Here is a 23,642-nt window from a genome sequence, read left to right as displayed (position 1 = left end):
TTCCAAAAAAAACTAACTTAAAAAAAGCAAAATTTTTGTTTTAAAAAGACTGAATTATTTTTTTTAAACTTTCGCAAGAAATAAAATTTCTTTCTTTATACTTTTCCAAATTGCAAAAAGTAATTAACTATTTAATTTTATTTTAATTAAATTATAGCAAAAATATATATTAATATATTTTTATCTTTTGGAAAAAGAAGTCTGAATTTTTTTAATAATTTTTGTAATACCAAAATTTTTTTTATACACCCTTATTTTTTTTTTAATATTATTTTTAAAGGTATTCTCTCATGTATGCAAAACAAAACAAAAAAATTTTATAATTATATAAGTATTATTATTTTGTATAATGTTTTTCTTTTAAGTTTTTTTTATAACAATTTAAGCAGTTATTTTTATAAATATTCAATATTATTAATTATTTTCTTTAAAAAAAAACATATTACCACATACCTACTACTACAATATTAAATATATCATATATTTTTTTAATGTAAATGTTTGTTTTTTCTTTAATTATTTTCTTTTAAATAAATTTCAATTTGTAAATATAACACAAAAAAAAACGTATGGTAAAGTTTATTTTTATAAATATATTTTTACTTTCTTTTTTATATATATATATAGATTTATTGTTTCAAGTAATAAAACTAAAACTTAAAATTAATTCCTATTTTTTATTATATTATATAAATAAATGTATGTCATAAAAACTAAAGCAGAAAATTTTAAATCAAACAATAGTGTTAAACATAAAAGATAAATCAACAACTAAGCAAAAACCCACAACCAAGCAGTAAGAAAAGAACATAAACAATTAAAGAGAAATAATAGTTAAAAACAGAATTTATGTTAAAATAGCTCCAAGAGTCCCAGACAAAATTACTAAACTTTTAGGTTATGTTATGTTTTAAAAGGAATAGCGAAGATTTTGAAAGAGTTTATATAAAAGGACTGCCTTTGTTGTGATATCAATATCAGAATGTTATCATGACTGTTATCGTTATAATATTTATGGCAAATTGCTGATTAAAAAACTCTCACTTAAACGCAAAAGCAGCTATAGCATCCGTAAGGCTGAATGAAAGATTACCAGAGAGCTCATTACATTTCTCTGATCTATAGCCTCCCAGTAATGTTTCAATCTCTTTTTTTTATTGTTTTCTTTGTCAATTTTTGCTACTTTCCAACATTTAAACGCCTTATTATCACATGTTAATTCAACCACTCTAACACATCTCTCAGTTTAGTTCTGTACAAAATGTATTCTCTCTTGAACTTAAGAAAAGTATTAAAAAAATATTTAAACTTTAAAGAGCTTACATTTCTTCAATAAGGTCATCTGTTACTCGTTTTTCGAACTTGTAAACCCTTCAGAAATCACTGAAGTGTATTATTTGACTTGGGTGTTGTTTTCGTAAACAAGTTATACTCTCTTGCACTCAAGATGAGTATAAAACTTAAATGCTTTTAAACGCCAAAGCCTGTATTATTGTCAATTCTCTCAGCAATCACAATAGTATTATTAGGATGTGTTGTGAGTTTTTTTTTTCTAATTTAAATACCAAATTAAATTTCTCTTACCATATACATGAGTATCACAAATTTAAACGTCTAAGCATCAAAATAGTAGTAAAAAGCAAGTAAGAATGTGTATAAAGCAAGCAATGAATGAATTTTCTATATTTTTTAAATAAAATTGAAAAGTAAAAGATCAATTTTCTTAAACAGAAATTCAAGCAAATTTTTGAAAAATTCTTTGAAGAAAAATCTCTAGAAAACAAAATTCCTTCAAAAAATCTTATAAAACAAGCATTTAAAAGTTTAGTAATCTAACAACAGATTAACCCGAAAAAACCGACATAGAAAACAAAACTAAAATAAAACATATAACAAACAAAATAGTAATAATTTTTAATTGAATAATAAAGCAAAACTCCTATACATAGTAACAATAAAATAAATAAAAAAACCAACAATATTATAAAAATATCCATATATATATGTTATAAATATATACTACCTACACACTCACACACTAATCAAATTCAATAGTAAAAATAATAAACCAAATGAGAATTCTAATGAACCATTAAAGTAACAATGAAATAAATACATATTTAAAACTTTTACTTTCTTTGACATACAATAATTAATAATGAAACAAAAGAAATCTTCAAAGAAAATAAATTTAATTAAACACATTAAATTCATATGTATGTACTCAGAAAAAAATATATATAAATAAAATAAAACAACAAACAAATAAAGAAATAAAACAACTAACAAATAATGTCCAACAACCCCCCTCCAACCCCCCCAAAAAAATAAAACAACAATAGAAAAGGTTATAAAAAGAATGAAACTTTAAAACCTTTTTTTAAGGTTTTAAAGCCCTCAAACAATAGTCGTTAATTTTTTTAGTCTATATTTATTAATATTATTAATTATTTTATTTAATTTGTTTGTTATAATTGCAACTATTCTCAGTTAAAGAAAAATAACTTTAAACAAATAAAGTTAAAAAAAGAAATAAACTATAACTCCTTGATTTTAGCAGTTAAAAACATTATTAAACAACTACACACTTTCACTTCCATTTTCTGTTTGTAATTTTAATAATTAACTACTATTTATAATGAATAAATAAAAATTTATTTTTTTTATATATAAATACCACCACCTATAAATATGTATAAATATAAATTTTGTTAAAACTAATTTAAACTATTGTTTTTTGTTTCTGATATATTTTCTTATTATTATAATTTTTTTTCGAATTAAGGTGTTTAACACAACTTTTTTTTCTTGAGTAAACATTTAAACATTTGTTTAAACAAAAAATAATAATTCATTAAACTAATGATTTTAAGTTTTTGAGACAAAAACAAACAAAGCAAACCACAACATTTTATTTATAACAAAAAAATAATAACAAACATATTTTCGTAAAATAAACATAATTAAAAAAGTTATCATTTAAATATAAACAATAAAAACAAAAAAATGAAGAAAAAAAAACAACTAAAGTGTTTAATTCAAAACTTTTTCATCACTAATTTACAACTCAACTCAAATCTTAAAGAAATTAAGGTTAAGGCTCTTTATCATGATGTCATATTGTTCAAACTAATAAAAGCTTTAATTGGCTTTAATCATATTATTTGTTTTCTCTCAAACTATTGCTAGCTTTTCACATAGAATTTAAGTTAACTGATTGCTTAGGACTTTATTTATAGCATACTTTTTTGGGTATAAATTTTAAAAGGTTCTCACAAATTTAGTTTAAATTGTATCTACTATAACTTAATTTCGCTTTTTTGCATTTGTCTACTTGTGTCATTTTTTTTATCATCCTGTTCATAAATGCTGTGAAATTGTTTCTTAAATGTGTGGATTTACAATAAGAAAAACCTATATATGTCTTTAAAAGGAAATCGTACGCAAACTCAATATAAATTTAAAACATGGTGTAACGTATTTAGAAATAGGCTTAATTTTATGCAATATTGTCTTGCATTTCATTAATATTTTTATTTATTTAATAAAAATATTTAACATTTATTTATTTTATACATTATCTATTTAACTACTATTACTAGAAAAAAAAAACAAAACTTAAACTCACTCTAACTGCCCACCACAATCTATGTGTCATTAATTGTCTTTTACTTCAGCCATATACATATATATATAAAATATATATTATTTAAGCATTTTTTTACTCATATATATATTATTTTTTTTGTTCGTTAATGGTATTAAAACAAAAAAAAACTAAAAATCAGCAAAAAAAAAACAAAACAAAAAATATTTTTTTAAACAATTATAGTTATAACCTTTTTGCAATATATAAACACAATTCCAGGAAATTCGCCTAAAAAACTCTTCTCATGCCAACTATGTGGTAAGCTTCTTTGCTCAAAAGCTTCGCTCAAACGTCACATTGCCGACAAACATGCTGTACGCCAAGAGGAATACCGTTGTATCATCTGCGAAAGAGTCTATTGCTCGCGTAACTCCCTGATGACCCACATTTATACCTATCACAAATCACGACCCGGTGAAATTGAAATGAAAGATCTTAAATTATTCAATCAATACAATAACACCATCTGAAATCAGAAGTTGCATGACTCTGTGTCATGTCAGTATTGTGCAACTAATAATAATAGCAATTGTAAAAATTCTTTACAAACATTAAGAGGAGATCAACATCATAATGACCAACTAAATCATGACAACCTACATCATCATCATCAGCATGATAATCAGAATCCTCATTACTCACAACATGCCCATATACCTCCTCCTCCGCTGCCACCTCCACCTCCTCCACCGCCGCCTCCTCCTCCACCACCACCTCCAGCATGTCCTCCTCTAACTCATCATCAGCATCTAACGCAAACGCTACAACAGCAACATGATCAAACTAAACAACAACCACCACAACCAACTCAACAACGACATTTAATGACCAGTCTTTACGATTATTATTTGTATCATTTGAAAACGACCTAAAGCAACAAAATTTTTAAATTCATACTCAAGAAAAATATAAAATAAAAGCAATGCCATACCTAAAGTAGTGATAACATGTACATTTATACAATACTATACTTATACTTACTTTTACAATTAAAAAAAAAACATAAACTATACAATACTTATTGATATACACAAGTAGTTGTACTGACAATTTAGCTTAATTTATAACTAAAACATAAACTTTTTTATATTATTCATACCACAAACAACTACTTTTGCCTAGAAACGAACAACATATGACAATTGTTACTTGTTAACTGTTAACTTGAATCAAAATTTGTTAACCCAGAAATCACCTTAGAAACCTTATTCTTATGGACCATTTATCTCTATGTGGCCTTCTACTTTTTATTACCTCTTAACATAGTAGTCAATTTACTATAATTATAAGCAAACTAGGACTATAACTTACTTATAACTTAAAACATGGACACATTTCCCTAATTTCATATTAAAATAAAAAAAAAAAATAAATTAAAAACAAACAAAAACACTTAAAAAAAAGAAATCGTAACAAAATCATGTGGTTAAATGTGGATCTACATCAGTGGAGTACAAAGGCTTTTCGAACAAATAAAAAAAATTAAAAAAAATAAACACACATATAAAAACATCTGAGTGGTAATAAGAAAAAATTTAAGCATTATTAGAGGATCACACAAATATAAATTGTCTATATCCTGTTAACCAATGAGAGACGAGGTGAGGATCATACTTAATCATTCAAACAATTAAAAAAAAATACAAATTAACTTTTAAGCTTTTTCCTTACGAAAGCTCTAAAGCCTTTAGATGACGTAGTTAGTCTAAATTGCTAAAAAAAAATATATTTAAAATAAAAACCAAACTCACTGACTCTCTATATCACTCTAAACTAAAATATATATCTCTCTCTGTCTCACTCACTCTCTGTCACTGTCTGACTTACTGCAGGGCTTTACAACAACAACATATTGTTAAAACTACAAATTTTTTTCATGAAATTATAAAGTAATAATCTCTTTCAACCTGTCTGTCACCTTTTTGAACTCACTACACTTTTGTATATTAGCCATTAACTATTCTTCTTCCCTTTGGTAGTCATTCTCTGGAATTTTAACTCGTTTTTTTGAACCGACATACATTCTCTCACTCTGTCTCTCTCTCTCTCTTTCTATATATATAATATATATTATACTGTAGTTATTTTTTATTCATTGATAAATAAACACATCTGCAGTAATAAATAATAAAAATACATTTATCCTTGTATTTTGACCATAATGGAGTGATCTATTTGATTATCATTAGTAGTTGTTGGTTTTACCAAATTCAAACAAACAATTTGCATTCATTCTCTTCTATATTACTTGATATCCTTTCCGCTTTCACCTAGAGATGTAAGTATATATATTCTACAAAAATAAAAAACAACAATTTTTCTTATATATGACTAAGTACATAATTAAATGAAGCTGCTACAAACTATTTAATCTCTCTCATTCTACTTATTTTACCAACTGCTTACAATATATAGTGGAATTTAAATTGAATATTAGTTATCATATTTATTCTGAATCATTCTTTATTAAAAAAAATACCTATCATCGATTTTTACACATCTAACAAGAAATTAACATTAATGAAAGCATTAGAAGTCAAGAAGATTTCACAGAAATTCATTGCTCAATTCATAGCAGCAGGTATTGCTCTAAAACGTGGGACATGTTGTTAATGTAATCTCGAATCTTTATTTCATTGATATCTACAAGGGGGTCCTTGGAGGTGATAGCTCTAGACTACAAAGTTAAAAGCAGCAAAGAGCTCTCTTGAATTAATACATTTACATATTTATTTACATACAATAATCAAGTAAAAATAGTCAGAAAACTATCTACTCTCTGTCTATCTTTTTTCCAAATCAGAGATGGACAAAGAGTAAATAATTATGTTCTTTGCAAAGAAAGCTCTTTGCCTATTACTGCTGTGGTCTCTTTGTTAGTTCTTGAACTCTAGGCAAATAGTTTTCCTGCCTATTACTGTTGTTGTCTCTTTGTTAGTTCTTGAACTTGAAAAACTAGTCAGAAAACTATCAATTTACTCTTTGCTCATCTTTGCTTTAAATCAGAGATAGACAGAAGTAAATAATTAGATCTTTCAATAGTTTGATTGTTTTTTGCACATAGACGATCGTAAAACTTGTGAATACAAGAGTTCAAGAAAGCTCTCCAACTAACCAATAACGTTAGATTTGAAGACGCTCTAAATCAGAGATGGTTATAAAGTGACTTAATTAGCTCTCTAACAAGTTTTGTTTGTGTTTTCTTTATGCAAGAGCAAACAAACGTATAAATGAAACTTGTACTAGAGCTCTTTGCTTATCACTGTTCTAAATTTATTACAGTCAGTAAAATATCCTTACAACATCTGCTTTGAATTGCTTAAATGAAAATTTGTTTCATAACTCTCATTAATGTTAATTTGTCATTAATTTTTCTTGTAAAATTATCAAGGTTAGCTGCTGTTCTTTTTATACTGCTCTATTTCTTTCTCTCTCTCTCTCTCTCTCTAAAACTCTTATTTTCTCTCACTCTATCACTCAATCTAAACAACAATAGCAAAAAGCGAGCTTTAAATTAATCTCACTTTTAAAGTTCAAGCGTTCGTTTTCATTATTATTTTTCACTTTTGATTTCTTAAAACAAATAAATTTATTATTCTAGTTAATACTTCATTCAAACTGTAAGTTTAATTCATTATAATTTAGTTTGATTTTATTTTGGTAAGTTTTTTTTATTTCATTCAACATTTTTTTTTTTAAATTTATTTAAAGCTTATTTTATAAATATTATTATTTGTGCTTTTTTTTTTGCATGTCTAATGCTTTTGTGGCTTTTTTTGTATATATTAAACAAAAAAAAATCATTCAAAAAAGGTGCATGGTGTATATATTTAATACGATTTAAGCATGATTTTTTTATTTTTAGTTGTATATAATTAATATTATAAGTTGGAAAATATATATATTTATATGAAAACAATGTGTATAAAATACCTCAAAAAAACACCAATATAAAGTATTTATTCTGCATGTTTAAGAATAAATACTTTTTCAAATTTGGTAGTTTAGCTAAAAGCAAAAAGTTATAAAAAAATTTAAAACAACATTTGTAGATTTTTACTATCGCTTTAGAACCAATACCAAAAAAAAACCAAACAACTTTCTTTGAATTTGTTTCTCTTCTTAAAACAACTACTATTTTTTTCAACAAACAACAATTTTTAGACGCGTTTGAATCATGTATTTAAATTAAAACAAAAACAAAATTTATCAGCTATTTAAAAACATTTTTTACTTATATATTTATACTACATAACTTAATTAACAATAATAAAAAAAACCAACTCTGTTTATAAAACAAAAACCAAAAAAATATAAAAAAAATAAAAACGCTTAGTTCTATCATAGTAATAGTTAAAGAAAAAAGCTCTTAGGATTTTTTTTTTTTTTGCAACAAAAACGAAACTAAAATTTATTTTAATAATCCCTAGAGCTTTTTTCCCTACAAAGTAAAACTATGAACTATACTTTCCATAACTTTTTTCATTCTTTATTCATTTAATTTTTTCATTTTTCACTTTCAACCAGCACTATTTTTTTACTTTTGAGTTTACTCTCTCTCTCTCTAACAACTGCCATGATATACAAGAACTAATATATTTATTTTTTATTTATCTCTCTACCCAAACCCAAATAGGACCTCATAATTCAATGCGCTCTAATACCTCTTCACCGACCAGTTCTACCTCAGCACCACCATCACCACCCACAGCCATGACTTCACCAAATTCATCGCTGGGTTCGATGATGTGCAATAATAACAATTCAAGCTTAAACAATGGAGCCGGCCCTTTTAATATACACACCTCGCCGCCTAGACCCGGCAGTGGAGGTGCCTCTGGTATAACACCATCCAACAACAATACCCCGCAAATGCCTTTACGTATGCCACCACCCACCAGTGGCGGTATTAATGAACCTCAAGAGTGTCCCTACTGCCGTCGAACATTCTCCTGCTATTATTCGTTGAAGCGACACTTTCAGGACAAACACGAACAGTCCGATACATTGTATGTTTGTGAATTTTGCAATAGACGTTATCGCACCAAAAACTCATTGACCACTCACAAGAGTCTGCAGCATCGGGGTTCCAGTGGCATGCTGAAAAGGCTGTTGAAAACTTCAATGAAAAATGTTTTAGTACCTCCACATCATCACCACCATCATCATCATCATCCAATGACGCATCAAAGAACTGCTTTATTCGACTTCAGCAGTGAGTTGGGTCAACCACCACCAGGCATCCAATAGGATTTATTATGGAATGCAATTTTTTAGAGAATTACCACAACAAAACAGCAAATAAACTTGCTCAAGCCAGAGTTGAAACCATTAATAATGTCAATTTTTTAAACATCAAATCCCCTCCAACATGTATGTAACTCTGGAATACTTTTGTTGTCCGTGCAATATTTGAAGATGATACAAAACACATATAGCTGATGAAACTGCATTCAGAACATCTATAACTTTGTTATCATTCGCTAGATTGATTGATTAATTTTGCTCTATTTTTTTTTTTTTTTGCTAAGAAAAACCTCTTCAGTTTTGTATATATACGATTTAAGTTTTGAAAAGGTTTTTTTTCTACTTCTTAAGATATTTTTTTGTAAACATTAGATTTATTTGATTTATCTTAATAAAACTATTTTTATGTATATTTAAGTTACATTATTATAACTTTGCTAAAATAATAATTTTTAAACTCAATATCTAAATAATTTTAAATTTAAGTTAAATTTTTAAGTTTTAAGCCAAGTCCTATCTAAAGGGCTGTTTAAGAATAAAAAAAAGGAAGAGAATGAAGGACTTTTTTTGGTGTAAAATTTATGTTGACAAAAAAGGGAAAATGGTTAATCTAAAAACATAATAAACAGCATTTCAAAGTAATAGGGTTAAAAAGAGAGAAGAGAGAGTAAGGTAGTAAACATGTATTGCCTTGCTCTTTACTTAAACGTTCAACTTCCGTTATACATATCACAGCGTATACGCAATTTTTTTTCTAATTTAAATAAAATAACCATATTAATTACACAAACAATGCTGTTTAAATGAAATTTAGAATTTCCTTTTAACCAATTTTGCTTTAGCAATTAATTTTTTCAATTTAAATAATTGTTTTCGCTATTAAATAATTTGTTAATTTTTGATTTTCTTAAAAAAAAGCAAAATTTATTGAAAAATTAAAGAAATACAAATTCTCTAAAAAATCATATTCCAACTTTAAAGAAAAAATAATAATAATAATAATATTTATAATAATATAGTTAATAACAAAACAACAACAAATATTCGAACTTAAAGGTTTCGAAATTAAATTAAAAAGAAAAAAAAACAAAACAAAAAATAATTTAACATTTAATGAAATTATTACTTAATTTTAAGACACAAAACCAACAAAACAACAACAACAAGTATAAATAATTACATCAGGGAAATATTTACAACAACATTTTATGCAACAAATATACTTCTAAAAGCAAACTTATGAAAATTAAAAAAAAAATATTGAAAAAAAATAAATATTTTTTTAAAAATATAAAAACAAAACCTCAGTGATTTTCACCAGTGAAGTACAAATGTCATGAATAAAAACACACAACAACAACAAGAAGCACACAAAAAAAATACAAAAGCGAAACTAAAACATTTAAAAAATTTACAATTTTGAAAAGTAAGCAAAAAAACTTAAAACATTTTTTTTAACAAATGTAAAAAATTAAAAATCACTGAAACTTAAACTTAATAAAATGAAATAATTAGCATTTTATAGATTTTTTTATCAACAAAAAAAATCATTAAAAAAAAATTCAGGTATTAAATTTAAAACAAAAGCTCAAAATTTTATTAATAACAAAACAAGCTAAAAGAAAAACTTTTTTTAATTTTTAATAAGAAAACAAAAAACACAAATTTTTTGCACATATCTGTAAAATGTCTCAGGAATTTTTCAATTTATATACTAAAAAATATTATATAAATATTATATACAACAACAACAAAACCTTACATATTTATATAACAATTAACAACCTCTTTAATGAAATACAAAATAAGTTTATTTTATATAAAATAATTAATGAAAAAACAAGAAAAAAACGACGAGACCGCCATCTATATCGTAGTTTTATCATAAGAAAAAACTGCAAGTAAAAAATTTTATAAGAATAATTAATAATTTCCCTCCTTTATTTAATCAACAATATCAATGTTTTATAATTAGTAATATTTTTTTGTAAAATTTTACTAAAAATTCTAGTTAAAAAAAAAACCTATTGCAAAATTGTGTGCCATTTCATACATTTATAGAAAGTATACACTTGGTGACATAAAAACAAGCTTTTGTTTAAAGTTATATATTTGAAATGTCTCATGTCTCTTATTTTCTTAACGGATATCTTTAAACCATCATCTGACTTTTAACAAATATTTAAAAAAATCGCACCTAAAACCTGGCGTGGATCAGAGATCCACCGACGATGCAAAATACTCTTCCTTTTCATGGAAACTAGAATTCTGATTTTAAAATCAGTTTCCTGGTCGTAATTCGGAATATTTGGACTAAAACCCGACAATGGCAAAGAAAATGCTACTGACTACAATTCAGTTCTTACTTTTTTTCACAATTCTTTGAACTTCAAAAGGTCATATGAAAAAAAACAACTCGGAAAAAAACAAAGTCTAAATTTTACTTCTTGTACACATAAGTTGGTTAAGGCACAGTTGTAAGACCTTATAACGTTGGCAGTAAAATATTTAGAATCGTGTGAACATACAATTTTTGATTAGAAACGTTGTCAGAAAAAGAATTTCTGACAAAGTTGTAAGACTAAAATTGTAAGTTGACACCTTTGTAAGATTTTTTCTGCATAAGCATGTCATGTGTTGACAATGTTGCAAGACAAACATTTTATGTTGACACGGTTGTTAGTCTTATTCTGCCAACAGGCAGAGATTGCCAAGATTGTATATATAAAAAGTCTTTCTTTATTAATGAAATATATCACTTTTTTTCCAAACTCCCTAAGCTGATTTTATGTCACTGATTGTATACTTAAAGTGTTACCTCATCCAAAAAGTAAGAAAATAATAATTTAAAGAAATCAATATGCATCTCATGTTTTTTTTCTTTGTGTAACTGCGGGCGTTTATCATTAAAAAATAATTAAAATAAGTAAATTGTTTCTTTCGGCAATTATTTTATAATTTTTTTTTTTTTTAAATTTAAGTTTAGTTTGTAACTTTTATATTATAATTTGAAATACCTCGTAGCTTTTAGTTTTATAAGATGGTCTCTTTTAGTTTTTTATTAGTTCTTTAGGTTTTTTTTTGTAATTTTATGGTAAAAATTTCGAAAAGCTTAAATTTTGAAAGAAAAAAATGCCTACAAACTGTGATCTTTATTTTCAAATATCCAATATTTTTTTTTTTGTAAAACTTTAATCTAAATTTATGTTTGGCTGTTATCTATTTTTATATATATATATTTTTTTTATATAATTTTTAAAAAATATTTTTTTGTCAAAATTTTTGTTTTGGAAAATAAAATAATTAAAATTGTTAAAAAAAAAAGTTTGGATTTGTTTTGTTGATAATGAAACCCAGCCATAGCCCAGCAATACCAACAGACATCCACCTCTAAAACCAGTGCCAAGTTTTACAGTTTATTTTTTCTAAATATAGAAAACAATAAAGAAACATATTTATAAAAAAAGGACCATGGTAACACCTCAGGTTGTTAAAATATTAAATTAAAAAAAATAAAATATTAATTATAAAAAAACAGCTTAAATAATATTGAACTCTTAAATCTTTTTTTCTTAAAAACTATAAAAAAACAAACATACATATTACAATTTCCAAGAAACTTGTGTAGTTAATAATGTAAAACTTATAAATTAAAATGTAAAAAAAAAACTTAAAATCTTTAAAAGAAAAGTTTTCACTTTGTTACAAAACAAATTATCTCCATTGTAAAACTATGTTTTCAATTCAAAAAAAAACATAGAGAAAACTTTTCTTAAAATTCTTAATAATAATTTGTATAAAATAAAAAACCCTGAATATTATAAACAAATAAAAAAATCTTAAATTTAAAGATTTTTTTTTAACAATTTTTTAAACATGGACTTTGTTTCAAAATCTAAAGAAAAAGATCTGTATGTATTATTGTTGTTATTGCAAATAAAATATTAAATAAATAAAACTTCAAACAAACATGTTAAAACAAATCTCAAAATTTTTTTTAAAATTTAAAACAAAAACAAAACAATGCAACGCATATCAAGGAAATTATAAAACAAAATAACCTCAATATTAACAAAAAAAAACTAAAAAACTTTAAAAATACAAAACAATTTTAGGTAATTAAAATTAAATTAAAAAAAATAAATAATGAAACTCTTTAGTCAAAATTACGAAATTTTTTTTAAACTTAAACTCTTAGTCGTACTACGTCTTTTTTATTTTGACATTTTTTAAACCAAAATCTGTGATTTAAAACAAAATTTAAATTTTTATTATTATAAATGATATATTAATAGTAAATAAAGTAAAACAAAAACAAAGCAAAATTAATTATAAACAAAAATAAGAAAAAACACAAGAAAACTTGCATAAATGAAAAATAATTTCAAAAAAATTTTGGTAAATAATTTTTTGGAAATTTCTCTAAACTCTCTCAAATTTTTTACTAAATAATTCACTTATCACTACTATTCACTCACTCTCTAGGCCAAAACTAAATATTTGTTTTAACATTTGATACTTTAAAAACACTGAAATAGAAACAATTCTTTTACATACTGTCTTTCTACTACTACTCTACACATATATTACACAATACAAATACATACAAACATTGCTCTCCTTAAGTATTGAAAAATATTTGAAAAAAAAAAACAAAAAATAAAATAAAAAAATCATTTATTGACAAAAGTCCGAATTTATATAAAATTGAAAAAAAGTATATAAAAAATTAAATTAAAAATAATAAAAAAAATAGTTTTAATGTTTTAAATAAGTTTACCAAGATATAAATGATGAAAAACAAAAATAAACACATACGATTGAATTAATTAATTATTCTATAATGTAAATGTTATATTTTAATGAAAAACCCACAAGAAATAAAAATAAAAACAGAAATATATATTTAAAATAAAAGAATGAAGATTGATTGAAGTGTATGACGTTTAAATAATGAATAGAAATATGGATTGTATTTAAACTCTTCTTTAGAGTACATACAGGCAAAATGAAAAATAATTTTTGAATAATTATAAATCAATTGCATGTATACAAACACAAAAAAAATAAAACAAAAAAATCTTTAAAAAAAATTTCAAAAAATGTTCAATGTGTTTTATTTGATTTTAAGATGGAGTTATTGATATCTTTGCAGTTCTTTATAGCAGAAAAGATCTGATACGAACTATTTAGTAATATATTACTAAACCTATTCACTTAAGCGATCATTCTGAGATAAGTGTCATAGTGTCCTATATCTTGGGACATCTTTAATAAGGAAATGTGATCAAATATTAAACATAACTGTAGCATGCATATATGATACCAGCATGCTTAACCATATATGATACCAGCATGCTTGTACAATATATGATACCAGCATGCTTGTACAATATTTATTTTTTCAAAAATTTTGTGCTCCAAGGATCGTTGCGAATAATACAAATATTACAAAGAACTGACTTATTTTGTTTAACTCAACTTGAAACTGACCCATAGGCATATAACAATTGTCCCCAAAATATTTTTCTGATGGATTTCATATACAAACTATGATTATTGCTCAAAAAATCTATCTGTTTGAGAAAATTTTACCATATACAGTACAAGAATGCTGGCACAATCACAAAAATATCAAATTAATTTTGATATCAGAAGGCACAATCGGGGGGTCCTTTAAATTAGGTTTTCAGTAATAGGCGCTGTTTATTAGGATTCTTTCAGAAAACTTCCTTTTTTGTCAATACATTATTCAAATATTTCGGAATTAAGATAAAATGATATATAATTAGAAAAATAATCCATATTTTTAACTATGCCGAATATTATATACCTATTATTAAATCGTATGTCGTTAAAGGAATGCTACCCTACAAACATCAGGCCTAAGTCATTTACTCCGATGGGCCGATATTGTATATTTAACCAGTAATTAGCGTTAATGAGCTAGTAACGAATGAAAAAGTATTTTCCGAAAGGGACCTTATATGGGGATTTTTTGGACCGATCCTTACTTAATTTGGAAGAGAGTTTTTGGCTCGGAAGGGACTTTATTGTGTTGAATTTCATTGCTATACTCGAATATTATGAGAGAGTAATGAGAGTGAATGACATTTTCTGAAGGAGACATTATACATATGGGGGTAGGGCCAATTATGAACCTCATAAAATTAAACAGGTAGATTTTATTTACGTTGAATTTCGTCGCTATATTTGTACTTTTAAAGCAGTTATGTCTGTTTAAATTATATTACGGTTGGTCACTTGTATGGGGGCTAGGTGAAAACAACTGCCCATTACCAATATCAAAAAAAATGCAGCAAAAGTTCAGCCATTTCCGTTCAGACTCTTTCGTGCTTTTAACAGACATACAGACGGATAGACATAGCTTGATCGACTTAGGTCCATTATTACAACTTGCCAATAACTAAAGGTACGACTTTATAATGCAGATAACTCTTTTCTAGTTATTATAATTGTAGTTTAGTTAATGGATATCGATATAGGATAAGAAAATCTTTCAATATAAATTTAATTACTAGAAACAAGCGTTATAAAATCTTACCTTTAGTTATTGGCAAGTTGTTATAATGGGGGTTAGACTATATATACTTTTGTGGGTCTATAATCAATATTTCAATGTGTTACAAACGCAATGACAAAATAATAGTAATAGTAAAGCTTTTTGTTTTAGTTCAATAAAAAATTTCCCATTGATGGACGAAAAAGTACAAGAAAGTTATTCAATCAAAACGAAGTGTGTTTAATTTTTCTTAATATTACAGAAAATAACAGTTAATGAACAAAAAACGTACCAAAAAGAACTCAAATATGTGAAAATTCCTCTAAATTCTGCGTTTGTGAAAATTACTCTTCACTTGTACAAAAGATAGGTTTTAAAATATGTTCAAAATATGTTCAAAATTATTCAACTGAAATTAGTCCTAAGTAGGGCTTAGAATCCGAGTTAAAAAAAATATTATTTTGTGTAACTAAATCTGTAAATTTGTAGAATTTACCCATAATTGGCTCATGATTTTGAATAAATATAGAATACCCTTTTTACGCCCATTTTAGTACTTCTTAGGGTGAGAAAAAATCGTAGTAAAGATCCTATTAAAAATATTCATAAGATAGAAACCAATAAATAAGTACGATTTTTAACCCTTAAAATTCTGAATCTTCCAAAATTACCAAACACAAATTCTTATTTTTTTACTAAGGTACGAATGTGATATCAATTTAACTTCTACGTTCACAGGTATAAAAGATACATGAGGTCCAATAAAAGCTCCAAAATACAGTTTTTATTCATTTACTCTTACAAAACCTGATTTTCGAAAAAGTACCCTTAGGTACCGCATATTTTTTGACTAAACAATCATAAGTCTAAAAGGTTTGTTGAATACAATTTACTTTCATAGATATGTATGAGATTACAGAATTTAACCTTTCCAAATTTACAAATATAACTGTCAAAAAGTAATTATTCATGGTTCAGTCATTTAGGCTGTGGCATGGTTAATCAGTCAGAAGCGCTATCATCAAACATCAAACTTAGAACCAAATTTTAAAGAATTTTTGTACGTACCTTTTTTGAAATCTGCAATACTTTTAATACTGTATAATTCAAGAACATCCAACATTTTGTAATTAAAAGTACATACAAGTGCTTTGTTTAAAAATGATTTTCATGATTTTTTACAAAATTTTTATATATTTTGTATATTTTTTATACTATCAAAACACTTATTGACCGTTTTATTTATAAAAATGGAATTAATTATATTTTTTATTTTTTAAATTTTTTATTTTCATACGAATTTTACTTTTAAAGAACTTATATATTTTTTATAATTTAATAAACTTTTTATTTTAATTTTTTCACATTTTTAATTTTCATATTTAAAAATAATTTAAAATTTATTTAATAAGAAAACCATATCGCATTAAAACCGACATTTTCGACATTTCTAATATAAACACATTGAAATATATTTTATTCATTTAGTTTTAAATAAAAACACGTTTTTCCATTACATACTTCGAACCGTTAACGAGTTTAAAACTATATTTATAACCGACATTACAGATCGACCGATAATACTAATTTTGTTTTATTGGACGTTTTTTTATGTATTTGGCTATTTATTTCTCAATTATTATTTTTATTTTAACTCTTGTGTGCAAATTAAGGCCTGAACTGAAAATTTATTATAATGAATCCTTTTTAAACATTTAAACTAAAAAAACGTTACAATTTCCTCTATAAACTAAATAAATGGCAATGCTATCATAAACTGCAGTTGTTTTTAACTAATAAGGCAACCTTCTTACTTTTCTTATTAGAATTATAAAATGTACAAAAGTAAAATAAAGCAGAAGCTACTGAATGCTCTAAGCAAAGACTTCTACATATAATGAACTTTTAAACGAAAGCTTTTCAAACAGTTTAACGAATATTTATCTAAAAAGCTGGTGGGAAAAGGAAATTGTATCTTTAATAATTAAACATGTTTTTTACACTTCAACAATGTTTAGTAAAAGTTTAAAAAATTTTAGTTTATTCAAAAAAGTTGTAAAGATTTTTACGCTAATTAAATATTTGAAAATTTGGCAATAATATTCAGTTTAATTTAAATTAAAATAAAATAAATTTTATCGAAAAAATATGTTGATCTTACAAAATTTAGCAAACAAAAACTATTTTTTATTCAAAACTAATTGACACAACTTTATACGTAAGTGATAGATTTTTCGACATGTTTCAGAGACCGGTTTTGAAATGCATAGTTGTCATTTTTGAAAAAAACCGCTTGATATTTTTAAAATTTAGAAAAAAAAAACTCTGTTAAGTAAGTTAGTTGGTTTAAAAGTAGGATGTATACACATCAAATCCGAAGAAATACAAGTCAGGCCTGTTGTGCGAGTTTAAGTTTGTTAATAAAATTAACAAAAACTCTTTAAGAAAATATATTCTAGACCCTTGACAACAACAATTGTCAATTTTGCCAGGTTGTATTATATTCTATAGCTCTATAGTGGTGTTGCTGATATATACCAATCTGCTCCGAATTACTTTTTGAGTCGTTTTAGTAGACGAATCGGTTATTTCATATTGCCTCCATACAAACGTGAAAAGAGCTTTTGTGCTCATTAACATGTTAAAAGTATCTGTATTACTAAAAAATCGGCAGAACTTACTTAGTCCTAAAGATGCTGCTTGCTTTCGTAATGATCGGTTCTCATTTGACCCCCCAACAAAGTCTCCTTCAGATAATGACTAATGAAAATTTACTTATAAACATAAATATCACCATGTCATTCTGCATAAATAACATATGTAAACTTAAATCCCTCTACCAAACATAAAAATGATAAGACCGTGTAAATACCCCATATAACACCTCTTTTAGAAAACTTTTTTTGGTCAAATATTGTTAAAATATTTCTGAATTAAGGTAAAAATTAAATTAAATCCTTCCTTATTAAAATTATAACAACATTCATCAAAATTTTTAACATAATCAATGGAGTAGGGTATAATATGGTCTGTCAATCTTAACTATAAATTATTATTTCTCTACTTTAAAATTTAATTTTTTCTAATCCAGCTTTTTCTTTAAGTAAAAATACCAAGTTTTTCGATTTTCTAAAAATCAACATTTTAAAAACGGTTTAAAACCGATTCAAAAATCGAGTCGATCACCCTAGTAACACATTCTAAAAAAAAATAACTGAACACTCTATGTACACCACAAGCAAATTTGACAAATACTTATTTACATCTAATTTATCTCAAATTCTTAACAAATGCCATCAAATTACCAACAACAAAACTTAAAGCATGTAGAAATGTATATTTACATACATACACACATACTTATTTACAATTTTTTTAATTTCCCCAATCTCCTTGTACTACCAAAAAATGTTCCCAAAACAAAAAATACACTAAACCGCATTTTCATACATACCGACACATAAACATACATACATATGTACACCATACACCTCTAACTAACTATTTTTCTATTCTATTGCAAACAAACTGCAACAAGACAAAATTTTATTTCCTTCATTGTCGTCCAACACAAATAACACGACAAGTGTATTTATTCTTTTCCTTTAGTTGTATTTGTCTGTCCATAACCGACATCTTGCTTGTTCTTATTACTTGCACTTTCTTCTGAGAAAAAAAAATGAACTTAATGAGACCCACTTACATTTGCACACATTTTTCTAATAGAAATACATAACGCCCCAACGAAACTTCATATTACCCGAATAATATGCACTTTAAAGAACATTTTGATGTAATTTAATTATTTGTTAATAAATTATTTATGGAATTATTTGTAAATTAATTGCACTGTAACATTTTTCACGTAAAATTTTTAATAAAGCGAGCGCGGGAACTAAACTGTCAGTTGTAATTAACTAGTGACAACAATTAAGAGTTGCCGGACTTTAGATTTCCACTAAAAATTTGCCGTATTTTGAAATCTTAAAAAACAATTTTTTTTAAATAATTTTAAACATAAAACTATAGTTAAGTTAATAATTAAGTAAAATACAAAAAAATTTGCCTCTTAATTGATCGTTAAACTGTTTTAAAATGACTTTTAGTTTGAATATTTTTTTCTAACGGCTAATTTCCCTATTATGGGAGTAAACAGTGGGTACTTTATGTTTAAAACAGAGTTGTCTCATTTCCAATTGGTGTCAAACAGCTGTTTGGAATAAAATTTTTGTGCGGCAGAAGCAGAAAAACTTGGTGGATTAAGCTATTTGTAAATATTTATATGTGCAGCTTAGGAAAAAGTTGCATTCTAGTTATTTGTTTTAATAAAACTCTATTGCAAAAGTTGTGGCAATATTCTATTGCAAAATAAAGTCTTAAGAAATTTACATTGTAGCGGTGTTTGTGAACAAACAGTTCAACATAGAATTTGTAACAAATTTTTAGCGGCTTTTGCAGGTATCCTGTCTATAATACAACTCACACACAAAGTGCGCCATGGCGCTGCAATCAATAAGACAATTTTATCTTGAAATACCACCAGTAACACGTTGCTATACGACGGCATGTGTTATCACAACATTGGCAGTGGTTAGTAGTAATTAAATCTTTGGGTCATTATGTACACGTCATCCACTTGTATTTGTTTTTTGTTCTATAAATGCATTTTTTGTTTATCTTTTTAGCATTTGGATTTAGTTTCTCCCCTACAATTGTACTTTAATCCCATCTTGATTATACGTAAATTGCAATTATGGCGTTTGGCTACTACGTTTTTGTTTTTCGGTTCGGTGGGCATAAGTTTCTTTTTCAACATGGTCTTTACATACCGCTACTGTCGGATGCTGGAGGAGGGTTCCTTCCGTGGTCGTAGCTCTGATTTTGTTATGATGTTCCTGTTTGGTGGTGCCCTTATGACATTCTTTGGTTTGTTTGTGAATTTGTTGTTTTTGGGTCAGGCCTTTACGCTGATGTTGGTTTATGTGTGGTCGAGAAGGAATCCATTTGTACGTATGAATTTCTTTGGTGTTATGAATTTTCAGGTAAGTGTAATATATTTATAAAAATTCTTTTTAGATTTAACTGGTTATTTGTTGTTGTTGTTGTTGATTTTAGGCTCCCTACTTACCCTGGGTATTGTTATGCTGTTCCATGATCTTGGGCAATACTATATGGGTGGATATTATAGGCATGGGTGTGGGTCATATTTATTATTTCCTAGAAGATGTATTTCCATTCCAAAGAAGCGGCTATAAAATGTTAAAAACACCGAATTTTTTGTAAGTATTTATACCCTACACCACTTTTGTGAGGAGGTTATATTCGGTTTGTGCTGATGTTTGTAGCTCACAATAATATTGGTCCTATACCCACCCTAAAGTATAACAATCGGTCATTGGTATGATGTCGATTTAGCTATGTCTGTCCCTCCGTCCAAGTTAACCTTCTAATCAAACTACAAGTTGCAATTTTGAATATAATTCAATGAAATTTGGTACAAAAGGACAAAGCCTATTGGAAATAGTTACGATCGGTCCATTATTTCACCTGGCCCCCAAACAACTGTACCCCCGAATAGGGCTTGTAAACCTTGTAATCAAACTACAGGTCGCTAGTTTCAATAAAAGATAGCACATGGCACCGCAGACGAAGACTATCGGTTATTTCACCTAGCCCCCATACAACTGAACACCCAAATAGGGCTTTTAAATTCATATTTATGTTTATTATACTCGTATCTCGACAAAAAGCTGAAAAACCATTGGACCGTAGCCTCCATCAAAATTTTACTTATATATCGACAGTTTTATTAAACAATAAATGGCTTAAGTAATTCTGAGGCAAGGTACAATTCAACTTAAATGCTTTATTATGAAAACTAATCACATTTTATTGGTATACAGGTGTAGGGTATTATATGGTCGGCCTCGCCCGTCTATAACTTCTTACTTTTTTAAAGGCATTTAGTATATTTTATAATTGAATAGTAACTAGAGTGTGCAAGTCTTTTCTAAAGATCGATTAATAGAACTCTAGGAGAGACCTGATTAAAATTTTTAATAAACCCTCGAAACCAGTCATATAATGCTTTCTTTCGAAAAAAAGTAGTAATTAAAAAAAAATAAAAATTAAATTTATTTTATTATATATATTTCATTCTAATCGCAAATATTACAAATTCCTTTATCCACAGGAAAGTACTATTTAATGAACATATTGATCGTAATTACCAGCCATTACCAGAAGATCGTCCCGGTGGTTTTAACTGGGGTGGTGAAGAAGCCGAGCAACAGCAACCAGCAGCCGAAGGTAATAATGATGAAGCCACAGCAGCTGCAGATGTTGCACAAAATCCCGTAGAAAACAATGACCAAAGAGCGGCAAGACCAGCACAAAATTAATTCTTAATAAGTAGAGTAAAATTTTGAAACAACAAAATAAAATAAAACACAAATAGCCCGCCGTGTTTTGCCGTGTACAAAATAAGAAACAAAAACTCTAAAAAAGGAAGAAACAAACAAAACATTTCCTAAACTTTAAAACAATATTAATTTTGTTAATTTTTTTGTCGTTTTATTTTAAACTATTAATGATGAAATATGTTCTTTGGTAATCAATAGTTTTTGGGGTAATGTTTTATTTAATTTAATGAATTTAATTTTTTTTATATCATTAATAAAATAACAAACAAAAATTTGGGGGAATTGAGTGAAAAAGTCTATACTTAATTAATAAAAAAAGAAACATATAACACTAAGAAAACAAGTTAAACTGTGTATAACATAAAAAAACAATAAATTTTTTTAAGTAAATAAAACACAATAAATTTTTAAAGAAAACTTCATTTATTTTTGTTTTTAATATTTAATAATAACGTTCTTTTTATTTATATCATTTGCCTTGATTTTATTATTATTATATTTTAGTATACATTTTTTTTAGTTCATACAATTTAAATTGTTCTTGGGTTTTTATTTTAATGGCAACAACAAGACTTCAATAAAAAAAATTCATGTTATAAACTGAAAATTTTGTAGTTTCATTTAATTTCATATTAATTAAAAGCCATTAGTTTTGGTATGCAGATATTGATTATTTAACTTGCTTATAAACAAAATATACAGACATATGTTTATTTATTTATTAATTATATTTATTTTTCACTTTATTTAAATTGTCCATTCTTTCAATAATACCAAACTTACATTTTCAATTTCAGTCCAAATTTTATATGTTTTTTATTGAATTTATTTTTGCCGATTTAAGAATTCATTCAATATTTTAACTAGAATTTCATAAACATCCTAAATGTATATCTATTACCTTACTACCTAATGCATTTTTTATTTATTATCATTTTTATTTAGTATTTAACCTATGACCTCACAACTTTAAAAAAAAAACTAAAAAATATAGAGAAGTACTATACGATTGTTTATAAATAAAGTTTAAGAAGCGTAGGAAAGAAACATTTTGAGGAATTGTTTGTAAATTTAGGCGTTTTCTAATCAACTTAGATTTCGATTAATTTCGATTCAAGCTTGTGATTTTCTAATCTTATTAGCCAGAACTTATTGCCTTTTAATTTCAATTTTAAAATTCTTTTGCATATTAACAGACATGACGAAAGTCACACGCTTATGTTGTTTAAAATTTGTTCCTGGAATACCTCTTGCCTTAGTCTAGTTGTAAGAAACTTTTGAATTCAGTAAAATATTATAATTTAGTTTTGAGTTCAAAATTCGTACAAATTTTTAAGTTATTTTTGTTATATTTATGTTCGAAATTCAAAAATATATGTGGAAAATCCGAAAATATTTAAACATTTTTTTGAATACAAAATTTTTAAAAATTCAAATATTATATTTGATTGATGCGAGTCAATCTCGTGCTTTCCGAATTGCGTTTTAAATAAAAATAAAATATTATGCTATTTAAAACTATTTTTCTTTTTTTTGCATTTTCAAAATTGTTAAGCATATTAACAACATAAGTGAGGCAGAGTTTCAACATTTTTTTCCAGGAATATTTCAAATTAAATTTTTCGACCAAATTTCTTAAATTTCGAAAATAGTTTAAAGCTGTTAAAATAATAATCGTGAGAATTCATAAAAATATAATAGAGATTTACATGAGTTTTTTAATCTTAGATTTTCCAATTTCGAACTAATTTTTAATTAAATTTTGCGAATTGTTTTGAACGTAAGTTAGAAAAATTTTAAG

The 23,642-nt window shown here is 25.8% G+C and overlaps 2 protein-coding genes across 3 annotated transcripts in view; both read left to right on the top strand.

Annotated features, from left to right (window-relative positions):
* The window catches only part of LOC111685634 (broad-complex core protein), a 68,946-nt gene extending 59,158 nt beyond the window's left edge, over nucleotides 1-9,788 (top strand). The window contains exon 9 of one of the 2 annotated variants that reach the window (XM_046945822.1): nucleotides 8,286-9,788. In XM_046945822.1, the coding sequence (XP_046801778.1) occupies nucleotides 8,286-8,899 (614 nt within the window). In that variant the 3' untranslated portion in view covers nucleotides 8,900-9,788. Of the gene's footprint in view, nucleotides 1-3,868; nucleotides 4,998-8,285 lie in introns of those variants that run through there. The other variant, XM_046945824.1, reaches the window with a different exon arrangement.
* Nucleotides 9,789-19,641: 9,853 nt separating this feature from the next.
* On the top strand, nucleotides 19,642-22,263 carry LOC111676179 (derlin-2). Its single transcript, XM_023437101.2, has 4 exons — nucleotides 19,642-20,009; nucleotides 20,105-20,461; nucleotides 20,535-20,698; nucleotides 21,613-22,263. Exons 1-4 carry the CDS (start codon nucleotides 19,917-19,919, stop codon nucleotides 21,818-21,820), a joined length of 822 nt encoding a protein of 273 aa, XP_023292869.2. The 5' UTR covers nucleotides 19,642-19,916; the 3' UTR covers nucleotides 21,821-22,263.
* The last annotated feature ends 1,379 nt before the right edge of the window (nucleotides 22,264-23,642 follow it).

This window comes from Lucilia cuprina, chromosome 3 (genome assembly GCF_022045245.1).
Source record: "Lucilia cuprina isolate Lc7/37 chromosome 3, ASM2204524v1, whole genome shotgun sequence".
NCBI classification, from domain to species: Eukaryota; Metazoa; Arthropoda; class Insecta; order Diptera; family Calliphoridae; genus Lucilia; species Lucilia cuprina.
This window is presented reverse-complemented; position numbering and strand designations above follow the sequence as displayed.